The sequence below is a fragment of the Megascapheus bottae genome, chromosome 18, assembly GCF_031878675.1.
Source record: "Megascapheus bottae isolate mThoBot1 chromosome 18, mThoBot2.hap1, whole genome shotgun sequence".
Classification (NCBI taxonomy): Eukaryota; Metazoa; Chordata; class Mammalia; order Rodentia; family Geomyidae; genus Megascapheus; species Megascapheus bottae.
In genome coordinates, this window is record NC_143526.1 from 26,904,115 (window position 1) to 26,921,947 (window position 17,833).

Here is a 17,833-nt window from a genome sequence, read left to right on the forward strand (position 1 = left end):
ATTGTTCTTGATATAACTAGGTCAGTAAAGTCTTCTGGACCTATTTGTACCGAGATACATATTTATAAAGATGTCACTCTGAAACCTTTTTTTTCTTTTTCTGCAGTACTGGGTCTGCAACTTAGGGCTTCATGATTATTGGGCACTCTGCCAGCTGAACCACACTTTCAACCCTTTCTGCTGTAATTATTTTTGAATTAGAGTCTCATGTTTTGCCCAGGTTGGCAAGGACCACGATCTTCCTATTTACCCATAATGTCTCATGTGTTGACAGATGTGCACCACCAAATCCAGCTTTACTGGTAGAGATGGAGTTTTGCTAAATATTTGCTAAAGCTAGTCTTAAACTATGAACTCCACCTCCCGAGTAGTTGATTTATAATTACTTTTTGTCAGTTGTGGGGCTATAACTCAGGGCTTGGGTATTGTTCTTGACCTTTTTGCTCATGGTTAGTGCTCTACCGCTTTGAGCTACATCTCCATTTCTAGTTTCTGAGTGGTTAACTGGAGATAAGAGACTCACAGGGCTGGGCACCTGTGGCTCACTCCTGTAATCTTAGCTGGTTGAGATCTGAGGATGATGGTTCAAAGCCAGCCCAGACATGAAAGTCTGTGAGACTCTTATCTCCAATTAACCACCAGAAAACTGGAAGTGGCTCTGTGGCTCAAAGAGGTAGAACGCCAGCCTCAGTGCCCAGACCCTGAGTTCAAATCCCACAACTGACAAAAAAAAAAAGTCTCACAGGGATTTTTCTGCCCAGGCTGGCTTTGAACTGTGATCCTCATATCTTAGCTTCCCAAATAGCTAGGATAACAGGTGTGAGCCAATAGTGCCTGACAGCCTCCTACGTAGTTGGGATTTCAAGTATTATGCCTGGTTTCCAATACTGTTTTTAACACTAAAAATTTAGAAAGCATTTTTACCACTTGGGGATAATATAGTGAAAGTACAGAATACTAAACCATTGATTTAAAAAAAAAAAAGGAAAACACTGCCTGGTGATAGGCTCATGCCTATAATTCTAGCTACTCAGAATCATGATCTAAGGACCATGATTCAAAAAGCTTGACTGGATAGGAAAAATCAAGAGAGATTCTTATCTCCAATTAATCGCCAAAAAGCCAGAAATAAAGGTGTGGACTCAAGTGGTCAAGTGTTAGTCTTAACAAAAAAGCTAAGAGACAGCCAGGCGTGGTAGCTCACACCTGTAATCCTAGCTACTCAGGAAACAGATCTGAGAGATCTGAGGAGTGTGGTTCAAAGCCAGCCTGGCCACTAAAGACTGAGAGACTCTTATCTCTAATTAACCACTAGAAAACCTTAAGTGGAGACTCAAGGCGTAGGGCAGTGGCCTTGAGTTGATGAGCTCAGGGACAATGCCCAGGCCCAGAGTCCAAGCCCCACAACTGACCAAAAAAAAAAAAAAAAAGCTAAGAGACAAGTACCATGCCCTGAGTTCAGCCCCAGTTACTGCACAAAAGAAAAAAGAAAACTATTTATTGACAAATCAATAATGTTGAAAAAAGGCAGAGCAATGTGTACATCAACTATATTTAAAAAATATAATAAATATACACCTGTATGTGTATAGAAAGGGCCAGTCTCTACTTTTTTTTTTTTTGGTTGATCACGGGGTTTGAACTCAGGGCCTGAGCATTGACGTTGGGCTTTCTCAAGTTTAGAGCTCTATCACTTGAGTCACAGCACTACTTCTGGCTTTTTTTTTTTTTTTTTTTTTTTTTCTATATATGTGGTACCAAGGAATCCAACCCAGGTTTTCATGCATGCTAGTTAAGCACTCTACCACTAAGCCAAACTCCCAGCCCAGTCTCTACTTTTGTGATCCCCTATGTCACCAATAAAAATTTGAGCAGGGCCTGGTATCAGTGGCTTATACCTGTAATCCTAGCTACTCAAGAGGCTGAGGTCTGAAGATTGTGATTTGAAGCTAGCCAGGGCAGGAAAGTCTGTGAGAGTCTCCAGTTCTTTTGTGTCTGGGCTGGCTTTGAACCTTGATCCTCAGATCTCATCTTCCTGAGTAGTTATAAATACAGTTGTGAGCTACCGCCACCCAGCCACCCACCACTCTGAGACACTTATCTACAATAACCTACTCAAAAAAGATAGAAGTAGCACTGTGGCTCAAGTGGCAGAACACTAGTGCCTTGAGTAAAAGAAGCTCAGATAGCACTTAGGTTACTGATTAAGCCCCAGAACCAGAAAAACAAACAAATAACTGAGCAGGCATTTTTGATATATGTTCATTTACCGATAAATCATGCAGAAGTATTAAGGAAGTAAATAACACCATGATACAAAAATTTTAAAGGATGAGTTTGTAAAAAGCAAATAAAAATAAAGTTCAAGACGGGTGCTAGTAGCTCATACCTGTAATCCTACTCAGGGGACTGATATCTGAGGATTATAGTTTGAAGCCAGCCATGGCAAGCAAGGCTGTGAGGCACTTATTTCCAATTTCTACCCAAAGTGGAGCTGTGGCTCAAAGTGGTAGAATATTAGCATTGAGCACAAGAGCTCAGAGGCAGCACCAGGCCCTACATTCAAGACTCATGATGGTCCCCACCCCCCAAAGAAAATAGCTTAAATAACTTTCTCTCATATCCCACTGGATTAGGCCTATCTCATCTGGAGACTACTGACCTAGACAAATACCTGTTAGATAAAAACAATTGAGGGCCAGGAGTATGGCCTCATATATGCTAGTGCTTGCCTAGCATATATGAAGCCCTGGGTTTGATTCCTCAGTACCACATACACAGAAAAAGCTGGAAGTGGTGCTGTGGCTCTTGAGAAAGCTCAAGGACAGTGCCCAGATCCTGAGTTCAAGTCCCAAGACTGGCACACAGACGCACAAAAAAATATCATTAGCAGTGAGTAACTGGGAAAATCAACTCAGTGGTTAAAGAGAACTCTATATTTAAATTTCTTCCAATGAGTACAATAAAAAACTACCTTCATTACAACTCACATCTTGTTGGATCCTATGAAGCTTTCCTCCTTGGACTCTAGAAAATCTAGGCCTGTAAAAGAAATCCTGATCAACTGCCTCAATTTTCTCTATGTGCTTTCCAAGGGACTCTAACCTAAGGACTGACACTACTCTGGCTATAGGATTCTTGTGACCAACTTCAAGATTCTTTCCATCTGCACAAAATCAGTCCATAGGTGTACTTTCAGGTTATAGTCCAAGAAATTCTATACAACACTCACAAGGCAAGATGTTTACATATCGATTTTTTTCCTTGTTTTCTTCCTTGGAGGCAGCCTCACAGGTAGCCTGGATTGGACAAGCAGGGAGAGCCTAAAAGGTAAAAAAAAAATTAGAGGAGTTATTAAATGGGAATAAATAACAAACATGAAGCCTGCTTCATCAAACCTGCCTAGCAGCAAGTTCTACCTTCTTGTGTGGGGTACAGACTCAAGTGAACATTGTGTTGCTCTCCAGTAGCTCAAGATCTTTAGAGTTTAAAATCAAGAATCTCCAGGAACAGAATATATACTCTTTGTATAATTACTGTAAGGTTAGGAGCTTATAACTATGCTAAGTTAAAATGGATTATCCCCAGTCCTAGTTGGGTGTTGGTGGTTCACATCGGTAATTCTAGCTACTCAAGAAGCTGAGATCTAAGGATCATGGTTGGAAGCCAGCCTAGGAAGAAAAGTCTATCTTATCAGCAAAAAGCTAGAAGTGAAGTTCAAGTGGTAGAGTAGAAGCCTTGAACAAAAAAAGCCAACCCAGAGCATGAGACCCTGAGTTCAAGCCCTAGTACTGGCAACAACAACAGAAGTATTGCTGGGTGCCATTTACTCATAGCAATCATCTCAAAGATGAACTGTGCAGCACCTCAGAGTAACACCACTTAGGAGGGATCTGAATAGTCAACTTAGGCTCTCATTAGGAGTCTGGCACAGAGGCAGCACACACTAGCCCTGAACATTATGTGCCAAGGTAGGTAGAAGGCGGACAGTCACACAGGTATTGCAGTTGGGAAGCAGAGGAACTGGATACTGAGTGTACAGCAGTTTTAGAGTAAATATAACTGGGCTAGCACAGGGAAGTAAGTGGGCATGAAATATTTTGAGAAGAGACAGGCAAGTTGTGTGAACTTGAGCAAATCTGTTCAAACTTTCTCTGCTTACATTTCCTTATTTGTAACAATGAAACCAATACCTGCCACATAAGAAGTAAATGTCATATTCTCATGTACAAATTAACAAATAAGCATTACTGGCACAATACTAAGCATTAAATGGGTACAAAATAAGCATTCAATAAATGAGTTTGATGAAAGTGGGAAGCTAAGTTTTATTTGAACAGTTTTCCTGACGTTCTACAAGTTCAAACAAAAAGGAAAATAGATTAAATTTCTAGTCTGGACAATCTTTCAGGTAACTGATTTGGAAATACATTTTATGAGCTTTATACAACTCATACTTTCTCCCACTTGAGCCACACCACTTTCAGCTTTTTCTATGTATGTGGTACTGAGGAATTGAACCTGGGTCTTCATGCATGCTAGGCAAGCCCTTTACCATTAGACCAAACTCCCAGCCCAAGTCATACTTTTTGACCTAGGAAATTCACTTCTGATAATGTATTCTAAGGAAATAAAACTCTATGTTCAACTCATTTACTTTATTATTATTATTTTATTTTTTGCCAGTCCTGGGGACTGAGCTCAGGGCCTGAGCACTGTCCTTGGGCTTCCCTCAAAGCTAGAGCTCTACTACTTGAGCCTTAGCACCACTTCTGGCTTTTCTATGTATGTGGTACCGAGGAATTGAATTCGGGTCTTCATGCATGCTAGGCGAGCACTCTATTATTTGGCCAAACTCCTGGCCCTCATTATTTTATTTTTTTAACATGTAGTGGAAAATTCAAACAAGTGACATTTAATATTGTTGCTAGTCATAGTCCTATCAGGGTGAGTAGTAGCCCTTTTAAAGAAATGACTGAGACACCAGCACACTGATGAATTTGCAATAGATCAGAAAAATAGCATATCATACAACCATAGTTCAAATTTAGCCAGTGATCTAGCCACAATACAACAATGAATCTCACTTTATGGAAACCACAAAATAGACAATGAAAACAACAGGTCTCTGGATTTCCATGTTATAGCTATGTTTCTTCTATAGAATATGTTTGGGATGTGCAATATGCAAAGAACATCCCAGGAACTAAGTGAATGATACATTCAGTGCACAGCAGAGAACAGACATTGTTTCGGGCCCTCATTGTTTAGAATGAGAACCTTCTTAGTATTTAGCAGTAGGGAAACAGTTAAGTACATTAAGATTTATGTGCTACTTTTCATTATTATTTCAAATAACAGACTAGGTACAGAGTTAGCAGTGGTGAACCAAACATGCACACTTCTTACACTCATGGATAGTGCCAAAGTGAAAGTCAGATATGAAACAAAACAAATATGTAACTACATACCATGACAAATGCAATGAAAGAACAGAAGAATGCTCTTGGAGTACATATCAGATTTAGATGAAGGGTAAGGATCTATAAGGAAGTTGAATGTAGAGGTAGTATTCCAGGCCTAGGGCACAGAATCCTGTGATTATCAAGAAGTATGAAAAGGCTCTACTGTGTGAGGACCTGGAAAGTCTGTGGGTATGTCACATATAAGAGAGGTTGGTAGGATAATAGGAAGTGGGAAGACAGGAGCTTGACAAGATCAGTCTATTCATTTCCATTGTACAGGGAGTCTGGTGAGTGAAAAAAAAAATCCCACCAAATGTTTTAAAGGTAGTTTGATTTATATGATAAAGAACAATTATGGTTGCTATTTGGAAAATGAGAATGGCAAGAGTTGAATTATGGGAGTAGAAACAGGAAGGTGATGGTAAAAGGATAATGAATGCATTTGAAGTATATTCTAGAGTTAGATCTACTTTTACCAGCTGGAAATAGTAATTTAAAAAGGGAACACATATATTTCTTGGGAACCACAATGGTACTGTTAGGAGAAATCAAACTAAAACATTTGAGGTAGAATTAGGGTCTCACTATCTATCTGACTTTACTCAAAAATTTTCCTTCCAGAGTTAAAACCATGGAGGTTTTGTATTTTACTAAGAGGGGCAGGTTCCCTTTGACCTTATGCTCTCTCTCTCTCTCTCCACTCCAGTCCCTTTTTTTGGGGGGGGGCCCGTTGGTCATAAGATTTGAACTCTGGGCCTGGGCATTGTCCCTGAGCTTTTATAGCTCAAGGCTAGTGCTCTACCACTGAGCCACAGTATCACTTCTGGTTTTCTGGAGGTTAATTGGAGATAAAGAGTCTCACGGACTTGTGTGCTCGAGCTGGCTTTGAACTGTGATCCTCAGATCTCAGGCCCTCCTGAGTAGCTAGGATTATAGGCATGAGCTACCAGTGCCCAGCTTTCGTCTGAACTCTTGTACACGGAACAGAAACCATGTTTAAGACTGGAATTTGACAATTCACTCACACTTTTCCTTCTCTTCCTTCACGCAGGTTAGATTTTCACAGGTTTTAATTCTGGCACAGGGGATAAAGCACCAGTTTTTTAAGTCTACAAGTCAAATCCAGAGGTACATCCCTTCTCTACAATTTCTTTTTTCATTTTGATTGGTCATGGGCTGCAATTGCAGTCTGGGAGCTGTCTGTGTCCTTAAGCTTTTTTCTTTTTGGTGCCAGTCCTGAGCTTGAGCTCAGGGCCTGAGCACTGTCCTTGGACTTTCTCAATACTAGTGCTCTATCATTTGAGCCTCAGCACCACTTCTGGCTTTTTTCTATGTATGTGGTACTGAGGAATTGAACCCTGGTCTTCATGCATGCTAGGCAAGCACTCTACCACTAGGCCAAACTCCTGGCCCCTCCTTAAGCTTTTTTAATCAAGACTAGCACTCTACCAATATGAGCCACTTGTGGTTTTCAATTGTTGGTAGGAATCTCACAGAGATAGTTCTAAGCACAAAGCCCCAGCAGGTTTTGAACTGTGTACTCAGATTTCAGTTTCTTGAGTAGTTACAATTACAGGTGTGAGCTACTGGCACCTAGCCGGTAAAATTTAACAATTCCTGCATATCCCTATTTTGAAGTGATATAGAATAGAGATAGTGACACAAATACTTTTTTTTTTTTTTTTTTTGCCAGTCCTGGGCTTGAGCTCAGGGCCTGAGCACTGTTCTTGGACTTTCTCAAAGTACTGAGGAATCAAACCTGGGTCTTCGTGCATGCTAGGCAAGCACTCTACCACTAGGCTAAGCTCCTGGCACTTTTTTTTTTCCTAGTCTTAGGACTCAAACTCAGGAACTGGGTACAGTATTTGAGCTTTTTCTGCCCAAGGCTAGTGTTCTACCACTTGGACCACAGACACAGAAACATTTCTGTTTTTTTCTGTGAATGTGGCACTGAGGAATTAAACCCAGGGCTTCATGAATACTAGGCAAGCACTCTACTACTAGGCCACAGTCCTGGCCCTGACATAAAGACTCTTAAAGGCACTTTTTAGTACAGAAAAGTCAGAAACAACCATGACTACTGCCTCATATGCTCATATTAACATCTTTTCCTCCCTCTACTCCAGTCATAATGAAAACAAATTTTGTCTAAGGCTCCTAAAAGAAAATCTGAAAGAAACCACAGCCATCATTCATTGGTAGAAAAGACTTTTCTTGGAGAATATAGCAATAGATTCAAAGGCTTAGACTATAAAATCTAAGTCAAGGATGAAAATCTAGACCAGAGATAGAAAGCAGACTGTCAGACGATGCTAGCATCTCTAAATCCAGTAGATGGCACCAAAAAACCATTTCACGTCTTGCTCAAGCCTTAACTGGGAAAGAAGGCTAAGAACTCTATCATTGAAACAAACAAGCAGAAAAACATGTCGGCCAGTCACAGGTGGCTCATGTCTGTACTCCTAGGTACTCAGGAAGCTGAGATCTCAGGATCAGGGCTCAAAGCCAGAATAGGGAAGAAAAATCTGGGAGACACTTAATCTCCAACAAATTATGAAACTGAGTTACAGCTCAATTGGTAGTTTTAGCTTGAAGCATAAAAGCTTAGGGACTGCCACTTGTAATCCTAGCTTCTCAGGAAGCTGAGATCTGAGGATCGCAGTTCAAAGCCAGGCATGAAAGTCTCTCCATTTGGGAGACTTATCTCCAATTAACTACCAGAAAATTGGAAGTGGCTCAAAGTTCAAGTCCTACAACTCAAAAAAAAAAAAAAAAAGCAAGCAAGCAAGCAAGCTAGCTTAGGGACAGTACCTAGACCCTAGGCTCAAGCCCCTTATGCCAGCAATAGGGCCTGGGGACTGACATTTAGCTTTTTCTGTTCAAGGCCAGCACACTATTGTTTTTGCCATACCTTCACTTCAGGGTAATAGGTTAAATGGAGATAAGAATCACACAGACTTGCCTATCTGGGTTGGCTTTGAACCATGAACCTCAGATCTTAGCTTCCTGAGTAGCTATCATTACAGTTATGAGCTGTTGGTATAACAAATTATTTTTTTTTAAATTTTTAAAATTTATTAAAACAAGGTGCATCTATCATTCAATTAAAGTAAGAAGTTCTTTTTGGGCTCCTCTACCCTTTTGATCTCTTTCTTATTCTCTCACAGTAAACTTGGAACTTTTTAATTACCTTTATTTTATCCCATATACTCTGTTATCTTCAGTCTGCTTTGTGATAAAAATGGAATCATAATGAAGGAGTAACTTGATTTTTTGCTGAACATTATTTTCTTAAGGATTAACTTATCTCTTTACTGTTTAATGTTTCAATTTGAAATCAAATGTTTTCCTCCATTCTACTCCTGATATTGATTGCTTACAGTTAACTGTCCTGCTGCAAGTATGAATTTGCATGTGTCTCATACACCTATGCACAAAAATCTCAGGTATGAGCATATTTAAGCTTACCTGATGTCTTCAATATAGTTGTACTAATTTACAATCATTACTAACAATGTAAAATGTTCCATTTGTTCTGTATCCTAATCTGCTGTTAGTTTTTATGAAGTTTCTATTTATGCTTTTTTGATTATTAATGAGATTCATTTTTTTTTTTTGGTTGGTTGTGGGGCTTGAACTCTGGGCCTGGGTGCTATCCCAGAGCTCTTCAGCTCAAGGCTATTGCTCTACCACTTGAACCACAGTGCCACTTCCTCAGGTTCACTTTTTTTTTTTTTTTAAGATTTATCAGTCAAAACAGTTTCCTCTTTTGGGGCATTCCTAAGTCTATAGTGTTTATATTATATTCTTATTAATTTTTTTTTCTTGAAGTATGAACTCGGGCCTTACACTCTTAATTTTGATTTTTTTTTCTGCTCAAGGCTGGTGCTTTACCACTTGAGCCACACCTTCATTTCCAATTTTTTGCTTGCTAATTGGAGATAAGATTCTCTTGGATTTGTCTTCCCAGGCTGGCTTTGAACCATGATCCTCAGATTTCAGTCGCCTGAGTATCTAGGATCATAAAGGTATGAACTATTGGTACCTGGCTAATTAGTTTTTTATGCAGTTTGGTTACTTAGTCATTCTTCATCTGTTATTTGTGTTACAAAAGTAATTTTCCAAGTTTGTGACTTGTCCTTTCATTTTCCTTTTTGATATTTATGAATAGAATCTGATCATTCTCATGTAGTCAATTCATTGTAAGGCTTACCAACATTTTAAAGTTGAAGAATGTCTTTCCTACTGTGAGGTCACAAGTATATGTTCCTACAGTACTGTCTTTATGATTTATAGTTCTGTCCTTTAAATTTCATTTTTTTTTTTTGCCAGTCCTGGGCTTGAGCTCAGGGCCTGAGCACTATCCTTGGGTTTTTTCAAGACTAGAGCCCTACTTCTGGGTTGTGTGTGTGTGTGTGTGTGTGTTACACCAAGGAATAGAACCCGGGTATTGGTGCATGCTACACAAGCACTCTACCATTAGGCCAAACTCCTGGCCCTAAATTTCAATCTTATATCAACTAGATTGATGTTTTTGTCTGGTGTGGGACAAACATGCCATTTCATAAGCTCCCAGAGGGATGCCTGGTTGTCCAGAAGTATTTCTTGTAAAGACTATCCTTTCCCCAACCAAAATGGCAACAACGTTTGTCACAAATAGGTTTCTATTTACACATGGATCTACTTTAGGGCTATTTTTTTTTTATGGGCTAATCTGTCTATCCCAGTGTCAATATAAAACTGTCTTAATTACTAAATTTTATCATAGCTTGTTATATCTGGTAAGGCAGTTCTCCTCACCTTGTTCTTCTTCTTCGGGAATGTCTTGGCTATTCTTGGATCTTTTCTCCTCCATATAAATTTTAGAATCAGCTTGTCAAGTTCCACAAATAACCTGTTGGGATTTTTATTGGAATTGCATTGAATCTACGTATCACTTTGGGGAGAATTGACATCTTTACAATATTGAGTCTTAGATTCATTGATTCTATTCCTTCACTCAACTATTTTCTTTAGTGTCTTTGAATTTTCTCTAAATACTGTAAATATTCTTAGGAACTTTACATTTGGATACTACATGAATGACATAGTCTAAAAAAATACTACTATATTATCTGTGGCATATATATAGAAATGCATTCATTTTTATACTGCCTTTGAACCAAAAAACCTTGCTAATATGACTAATTCTAAATTTATCTGACAAGTCTGATTTTTCTAAAATCAATAGTTTCCTAGTGAAAAAATTCACATTGTTTTTGTCTGTACAGTCTTTCCTTTGTTTTCTTATTGTTTCACTGTGCTGCCTAAGATCTAAACATGCTGAGTAATATTCACTTTTTCAGGTTTGAAGCCTAATTGTCATCTTGAAGTCACTAGTACACAAAACAATCAGCAGTGATGGGGAATTTATTACTCTCTACAGTAGTTTTTAGAATAGTTGTACTTAAAAGAATATCCAGATACATAATTTCTTCTACATCTCTATTTTTTTTTTTTTTTGGTGCCAGTCCTGGGGCTTGAACTCAAAGCCTGAGCACTGTCCTTGGGCTTTCTCAAGGCTAGTGCTCTACCACGTGAGCCACAGCACCACTTCCAGCTTTTCTATGTATGTGGTACTGAGGAATCAAATCTGGGTCTTCATGCATGCTAGGCAAGCACTCTACCACTAGGCCAAATTCCTGGCCTCTTTTACATTTCTGTTGATGAATATAAACTCAGATGTCAATTACTGTCTTTTCTTCCCTTTGCAAAACTGGAATCCACACTTTCATTAGAATGTTTCTCTCACTGCCCCCCCCCCCACACCCCTGAGTCCAGGGGCTTAAACTCAGGGCCTGGGCACTGTTCCTGAGCTTTTTAGCTCAAGTCTAGCACTCTACCACTTGAATCATAGCACTACTTCTGGCTTTTTCTGTTTATGGGTACTAAAGAATCAAACCCAGGGCTTCATGCATGCTACGCAAGCACTGTACCACTAAGCCACATTCCCAGCTTTTGCCACAGTTCCTTTGGCTGGCTTCATTTATTTGGTGGTATAGCTCACCAAGTTGAGGTTCTTCTGTTCTGGTTTCAACTCAGATGTCTCCTTATAGTCCTATTATAAGATGACACCTATGCCTTCATCTGGCAATCCAAGAATTGTGATCCTAAAAGGCCAGGCTCAGCAGGCACAGGTCTGGCTATCTCACTGGCTCTACCTCTTTTCTTTCTCCAGTCTTCATCCAAAGTTGATCATGTTTTTCCTTATCTTTTTTTTCTTTTTCTTTTTCTTTTTTTTTTTTGCTAGTCCTGGGCTTGAGCTCAGGGTCTGAGTTCTGTCCTTGGACTTTCTCAAGGCTAGAGCTCTACCACTTGAGCCTCAGCACCACTTCCAGCTTTTTTATGTATCTGGTTCCAAGGAATCAAACCTGGGTCTTCGTGTGTGCTAGGCAAGCACTCTACCGCTAGGCCAAACTCCCGGCCTTCCTTTTTTTTTTTTTTTTGCCAGTCCTGGGCTTAAGCTCAGGGCCTGAGCACTGTCCTTGGATTTTTCTCAGGGCTAGAGCTCTACCACTTGAGCCTCAGCACCACTTCCGGCTTTTTTCTAAGTATGTGGTACCAAGGAATCGAACCCGGGGCTTCGTGCATGCTAGGCAAGCACTCTACCACTAGGCCAAACTCCCGGCCCCATTTCCTTATCTTTTTAAGCCTTGAATATGCTTTAAGAAACTCTCTCATCAAGGGCCTTTCAAAGGCTTTCTTCCTATGATAAATGCTGATGAATAAAACAATTCTAGTTTACAGTTCTAGATGAAAGCCTTAATCTGAATTTCCAACTATGATAAGGATTAGAGAAATACTAGATAGTGTCTTTTCAGCTTGTCAAATGAGTGAAAACAGTTGTCATGTCCTATCTGATTATTTCTTCAGTTCACCCATTGTCCTGCTTCTCTCCAGAACAATAACCCATTTGGTGACAGACCTTTGCATACCAATCTGACTATAGCCCTCCTAACCATTTTAAAGAATAGCAGCTGGGCACTGGTGGCTTACTCCTGTAATCCTAGCTACTCAGGATGCTGAGATCTGAGGATCATGGTTCAAGACCAGTTGGGAGCAGAAAAGGCCCTGGGAGACTCTTATATCCAATTAACCATTCAAAAACTGGAACTGGCCCTATAGCTCAAGTGACAGATTGCTAGCTTGAGCAAAGAACTCAGGGACAGTGCCTAGACCCTGAGTTCAAACCCCTTGACTGACATACATCAGGACATATAGCTTCCTGATAGACTGCTGACCATGAACTTTCTCATTAAAAAAACCCCAAAAAATAAATAAAAACAAGTCTGGTATAATGGTGCATACATGTAATCTTAGTACTTAGGAGGATGAGACAGGAGGATCTTGAGTTTGAGGGCAACATTGGCTATAAAAGTGAGTTCAAGGCCTGGGAGTTTGGCCTAGTGGTAGAGTGCTTGCCTAACATGCACCAGGACCTGGGTTCGATTCCTTGATACCACATACTTAGAAAAAGCCAGAAGTGGTGCTGAGGCTCAAGTGGTAGAGCTCTAGCCTTGCGAAAAATCCAAGGACAGTGCTCAGGCCCTGAGCTTAAGCCCAGGACTGGCAAACAACAACAACAACAACAACAACAACAACAACAACAACAACAACAACAACAGTGAGTTCAAGACTGGAGTAGGCTACACGTAGCAAGGCTCTGTTGAAGAAAAAAATGAACAAACCAAATTCCCTAAACCCTTTTTAAACAATATTATAAAAAGAATATTCTTGCTGTGAAGCATGGTGCCAGTGGCTCATACCTGTAATTCTAGTTACTCTAGAGGCCGAGATCTGAGGATTGTAGTTTGAAGCCAGCTGGGGCAGGAAATCCGTGAAATTCTTTTTTTTTTTTTTTGGTCAGTCATGGGGCTTAAATTTTGAGCCTGGGTGCTAGACCCGAGCTTTCAGTTCAAGGTTAGTTTTGGTTTTCTGGAGGTTAATTGGAAGTAAGAGTCTTATGGAAATTTGTGCCTGCGTTGGCTTTGAACTGTGATCCTCAGATCTCAGCCTCTTGAGTAGTTAGGATTATAGGTGCCTGGCATGTGAGATTCTTATCTCCAATAAACTACCAAAAAACTAGAAGTGGAGTTGTGGTTAGAGCACTAACCTCAAGCAAAGGAAAGGACAGTGCTCAAGGACAAGTGTTCAGGAAGAGTTCAAGCCCCTGTATTACGCCATCTATATTCATTTGTAATGTGTTTCTTTTTTCTTTTTTGTGTCAGTCGTAGAGTTGAATGCTGGGCACAGGCAATGTCCTTGAGCTCTTCAGCTCAAGGCTAGTGTTCTCCTACTTGAGCCATAGCGCCACTTCCGGTTTTCTGGTGGTTAATTGGAGGTAAGAGTCTTATGGACTGGCTGGCTTTGAACCATGGTCCTCAGATATAAGCCTTCTAAGTAGCTAGGATTACAGGCATGAGGCATCAGTGCCTAGCTTTGTATTGTGTTTTTTTACATAATGTATCTTTCCAAGGTGACACATTTATTTTAATGACAGTTCAGAATTTCCTGATGGCTACAAGATACCATTAGTCATTTAGCTATTTGGCATATATTTATTTTTGTGTGGGTCATGGGACTTGAACTTGGCCTGGGAGCTGTCCCCGAGCTCTTCAGCTCAAGGCTACTGCCCTATCCTTGAGCTAATCCCTACTTCTCATTTTCTACAGGTTAATTGGAGATAAGAGTCTCAAGATTCTTTTTTTGCTAGGCTGGCTTTGAACTTTGATCCAGTTTGGTGCATTTGCCTTGTATTTCTGGGCTGACTGACTCAAGCAGGAACAACTAACACTGAGCAAAATTTTCTTTTCCAGTTGAAAATTGGAAAGAGGGGCCGGAAGTTTGGCCTAGTGGTAGAGTGCTTGCCTAGCATGCACGAAGACCCGGGTTTGATTCCTCACTAGCACATATATAGAAAAAAAGCTGAAAGTGGTGCTGTGGCTCAAGTGGTAGAGCTCTAGCTTTGAGAAAGTCCAAGGACAGGACTCAGGCCCTGAGCTCAAGCCCAGGACTGGCCAAAAGAAAAAAAAAAAAAGAAAAGAAAAGAAAAGAAAGAAAGAAAATTGGGAAGAAACAGGAACTTTCCTAGGAGACCCGAAGGGTTGATACTTGAATTCACCTTTCAATTCTGTCAGCTCTCCACACCTTCCCACTAGATGCTGGTTTTGTTCTTCCTTCTTTCCTTCCCTTTCCCTGCTCTTTTTTTCTATTCCTCTCCCCTAGTCTTTTCTTTTTTTTTTTGGTTATAGGACTTGAACTCTGGGTCTGGATGTTGTTCCTGAGCTTGAGCTCTTCAGCTCAAGGCTACTACCCTACGCCTTGAACCACAGCGCCACTTCCAGTTTTCTGGTGGTTAATAAGAGTCTCATGGCCTTTTGTGCCCAGGCTGGCTTTCAACTGAGATCCTCAGATCTCAGCCTCCTGAGTATCGAGGATTACAGGCATGAGCCACTGCATCCCCCCCCCAACCTCATTCCTCTCTTGATTGAATTTTCTCAATTGTCTTTTTGAGCCTGAAAACTCTTAGCATAAAGTAGAGCAGATCAAAGTGTTACATAGTCCTCACAGGTTCAACTTTTCCTTCCTTCCCTCTCACCCTTCTTTTATTGGAGATAAAAATCTCACAGACTTTCCTGCCCAGAATGGCTTTGAACCATAATCCTCAGATTTCAGCCCTCAGCCTAGCTAGTATTACAGGCATGAGCCATTGGTGCTGGCCAGTCTCAACTTTTCTACTGACACATTCACTACACTTTTTTTTTTTTTTCCTTTTTTTGCCAGTCCTGGGCTTGAGCTCAGGGCTTGAGCACTGTCCTTGGACTTTCTCAAGGCTAGCACTCTACCACTTGAGCCTCAGCACCATTTCCGGCTTTTTTTTGCTATGTATGTGGTACCGAGGAATCGAACCCGGGTCTTCGTGCATGCTAGGCAAGCACTCTACCACTAGGCCGAACTCCCGGCCCTCACTACACTCTTGATGGGATCTACAACATGCTCCATGCTGGAAAGTTACACTACTAGTAAGCAAAGTACTATAATATTTCGGAATGATATGAAAATGAGAAGCATATGATTCAGCTTAGTTGAGGGGTCCTACAGACTACCCTGGTTAGGGGAAGGGCTCTGACATCTAACTTCTATACTTGGGTAATTTCATCTCTTTAATATGGAGGCGGCCGGACAACTATGTGGAACAATTATGTCATAATGCACCAACACTCATATACCTTGAGTCTTGTCTTCCTCATGTTCCTTTAAGAAATTAGTCATTTATTATTTATTGGTAACTGTGCACTGGGCAAAGGGGAAACCATCTTTCAGAGATTATTGGGTTTGGCTTTGAGCTATTAATTACTTGGAACTCAAAACACCATTATGGTATGCTACTTAGAATGGAGCCTTTGCAGGCTAGGTGAGGAAGAGGTTTCTCACAGGGATTCTTTAATTCATTGGATAAAGAGCACTACAGAAAGCAAATGGAAGCTCCCAAAGTCTTTTTACCAAAAAGCTACATCCATAGATAACTAGATATCTTTTTGTTGTAGTTGGTTTTGGGGCTTGAATTCTGGGCCTGGGTGTTTGTCCCAGAGCTATACAGCTCAAGGTTATCACCCTATCTCTTGAGACACAGCGCCACTTCCGATTTTCTAGTGGTTATAATTAGAGATAAGAGTCTCACGGTCTTTAGCATCCGGGTGGGCTTTGAACCTCAATCCTCAGATCTCAGCTTCCTGAGTAGCGATGATTACAGGGGTGAACCGCTGCACCTACAACTATCTATATCTATATATCTTAAGTGCTACAGAGAATTATACAGCTGTGAAATAATCCATGGACATCTCTGAGCTTAGCATAGAGTGAGTGCTCAATTCTAGTACTATTATTGATACTTCCTATCATCTCCCACCAGTCTTCAGGAATGTCAATGAAAGCCAGGCAGGCACTGGTGGCTCATGACTGTAATCCTAGCTACTCAAGAGGCTGAGATCTGACGATCCTGGTTTGAAGCCAGCCTGGAACAAAAGTCTGTGAGACTCATCTCCAATTAACCACCAGAAAATGAGATGTGGTGCTTTGTCTCAAGTGGTAGAGCTCTAACTTTGAGCTGAATTGCTTAGGGATAGCACCCAGGCTCAGAATTTAAGCCCTACGACTGACCAAAAAAAGAAAGAAAGAAAGAAAGAAAGAAAGAAAGAAAGAAAGAAAGAAAGAAAGAGAAAAAAAAAGTCAACAGAAGCCAGCCATGGTAGTATTTGTTTGTAGTCCTAGAACTCAAAAGCTGGGGCAGGTGGATTGTGAGTTTGAGGCCAGCCTTAGCTACAAAATGAGATACTACCTTATAATAGATAAGTAGACAGATAGGTTCAAAGCCAACCTGGGCAGGAAAGTCCATGAGACTCTTATCTCCAATTAACTACTAGAAAACTGAAAGCGGCACTATGGCTCAAAGTGGTAAAGTGCTAGCCTTGAGTGAAAGAGCTCAGGGACAGCACCCAGGCCTTAAGTTCAAGACTGACAAAAAGAAAACAGCACAACAACAACAACAAAAAATCCTGAAGTTGGAGATGCAGACTGACAGTTGCTTTTCCAGCAATTCTTCTGACGGATTAACACATGGAATCTCCCTTTTAATAGGTCACATACATACATACATACATACACAGACACACACACACACTCTTTAAGTTATGCAGCCTAGCTGAAGAAGTTTCCCTTTTATGAAAGGAGCTGCTTCAGTGTAAATAATCCTGGCGTATCTATGCTGTGATCCAGTCTTACTGGTTCACAAGACCTTATTCTGTGACATTACTCTGACAACCAGGCTGATAACATTAAGTCAACAGAACCTGACAAGCAGGAAGTTATATATCTTGAATATAAGACAGTAAAAAAATCAAATTCTAAAAAGCAGTGGCTTGTTACCTTTGTTACCTCAGCTGAGTTGTTTGAAGGTCAGCAGCTTTTAGCATGTCAGTTTATCTCCTCCAACATAGAAGACTAGTTGCTATTCCTTGCTCTACTTTTATTCCCATATTAGATAGAAGGAACAATGCTTGTTGAGCCAAACTTTGGAGTTTGGAGATAGCATATATTACATGCATGTATCCTGCTCTATTTATTGAATAATCTGAAAATACAAATTCGGGACTGGGAGTTTGGTCTAGTGGTCGAGTGCTTGACTAGCATGCATGAAGACCCAGGTTTGATTCCTTGGTACCACATACCTAGAAAAAAGCTGGAAGTGGTGCTGTGGCTTAAGTTGCAGACCACTAGCCTTGAGAAAAAAAGCCCAAGGACAGGACTCAGGCCCTGAGTTCAAGCCCCAA

At 40.5% G+C, this 17,833-nt stretch overlaps 1 protein-coding gene across 4 annotated transcripts in view; it reads right to left on the reverse strand.

Moving 5' to 3' along the window:
- The window catches only part of Ptpra (protein tyrosine phosphatase receptor type A), a 120,515-nt gene that overhangs the window by 18,471 nt on the left and 84,211 nt on the right, over nt 1–17,833 (reverse strand). For all 4 annotated transcript variants that reach the window (XM_090352075.1, XM_090352072.1, XM_090352074.1 and 1 more), the window contains one exon: nt 3,233–3,323. In XM_090352075.1, the coding sequence (XP_090208201.1) occupies nt 3,233–3,323 (91 nt within the window). The remainder of the gene's footprint in view (nt 1–3,232; nt 3,324–17,833) is intronic.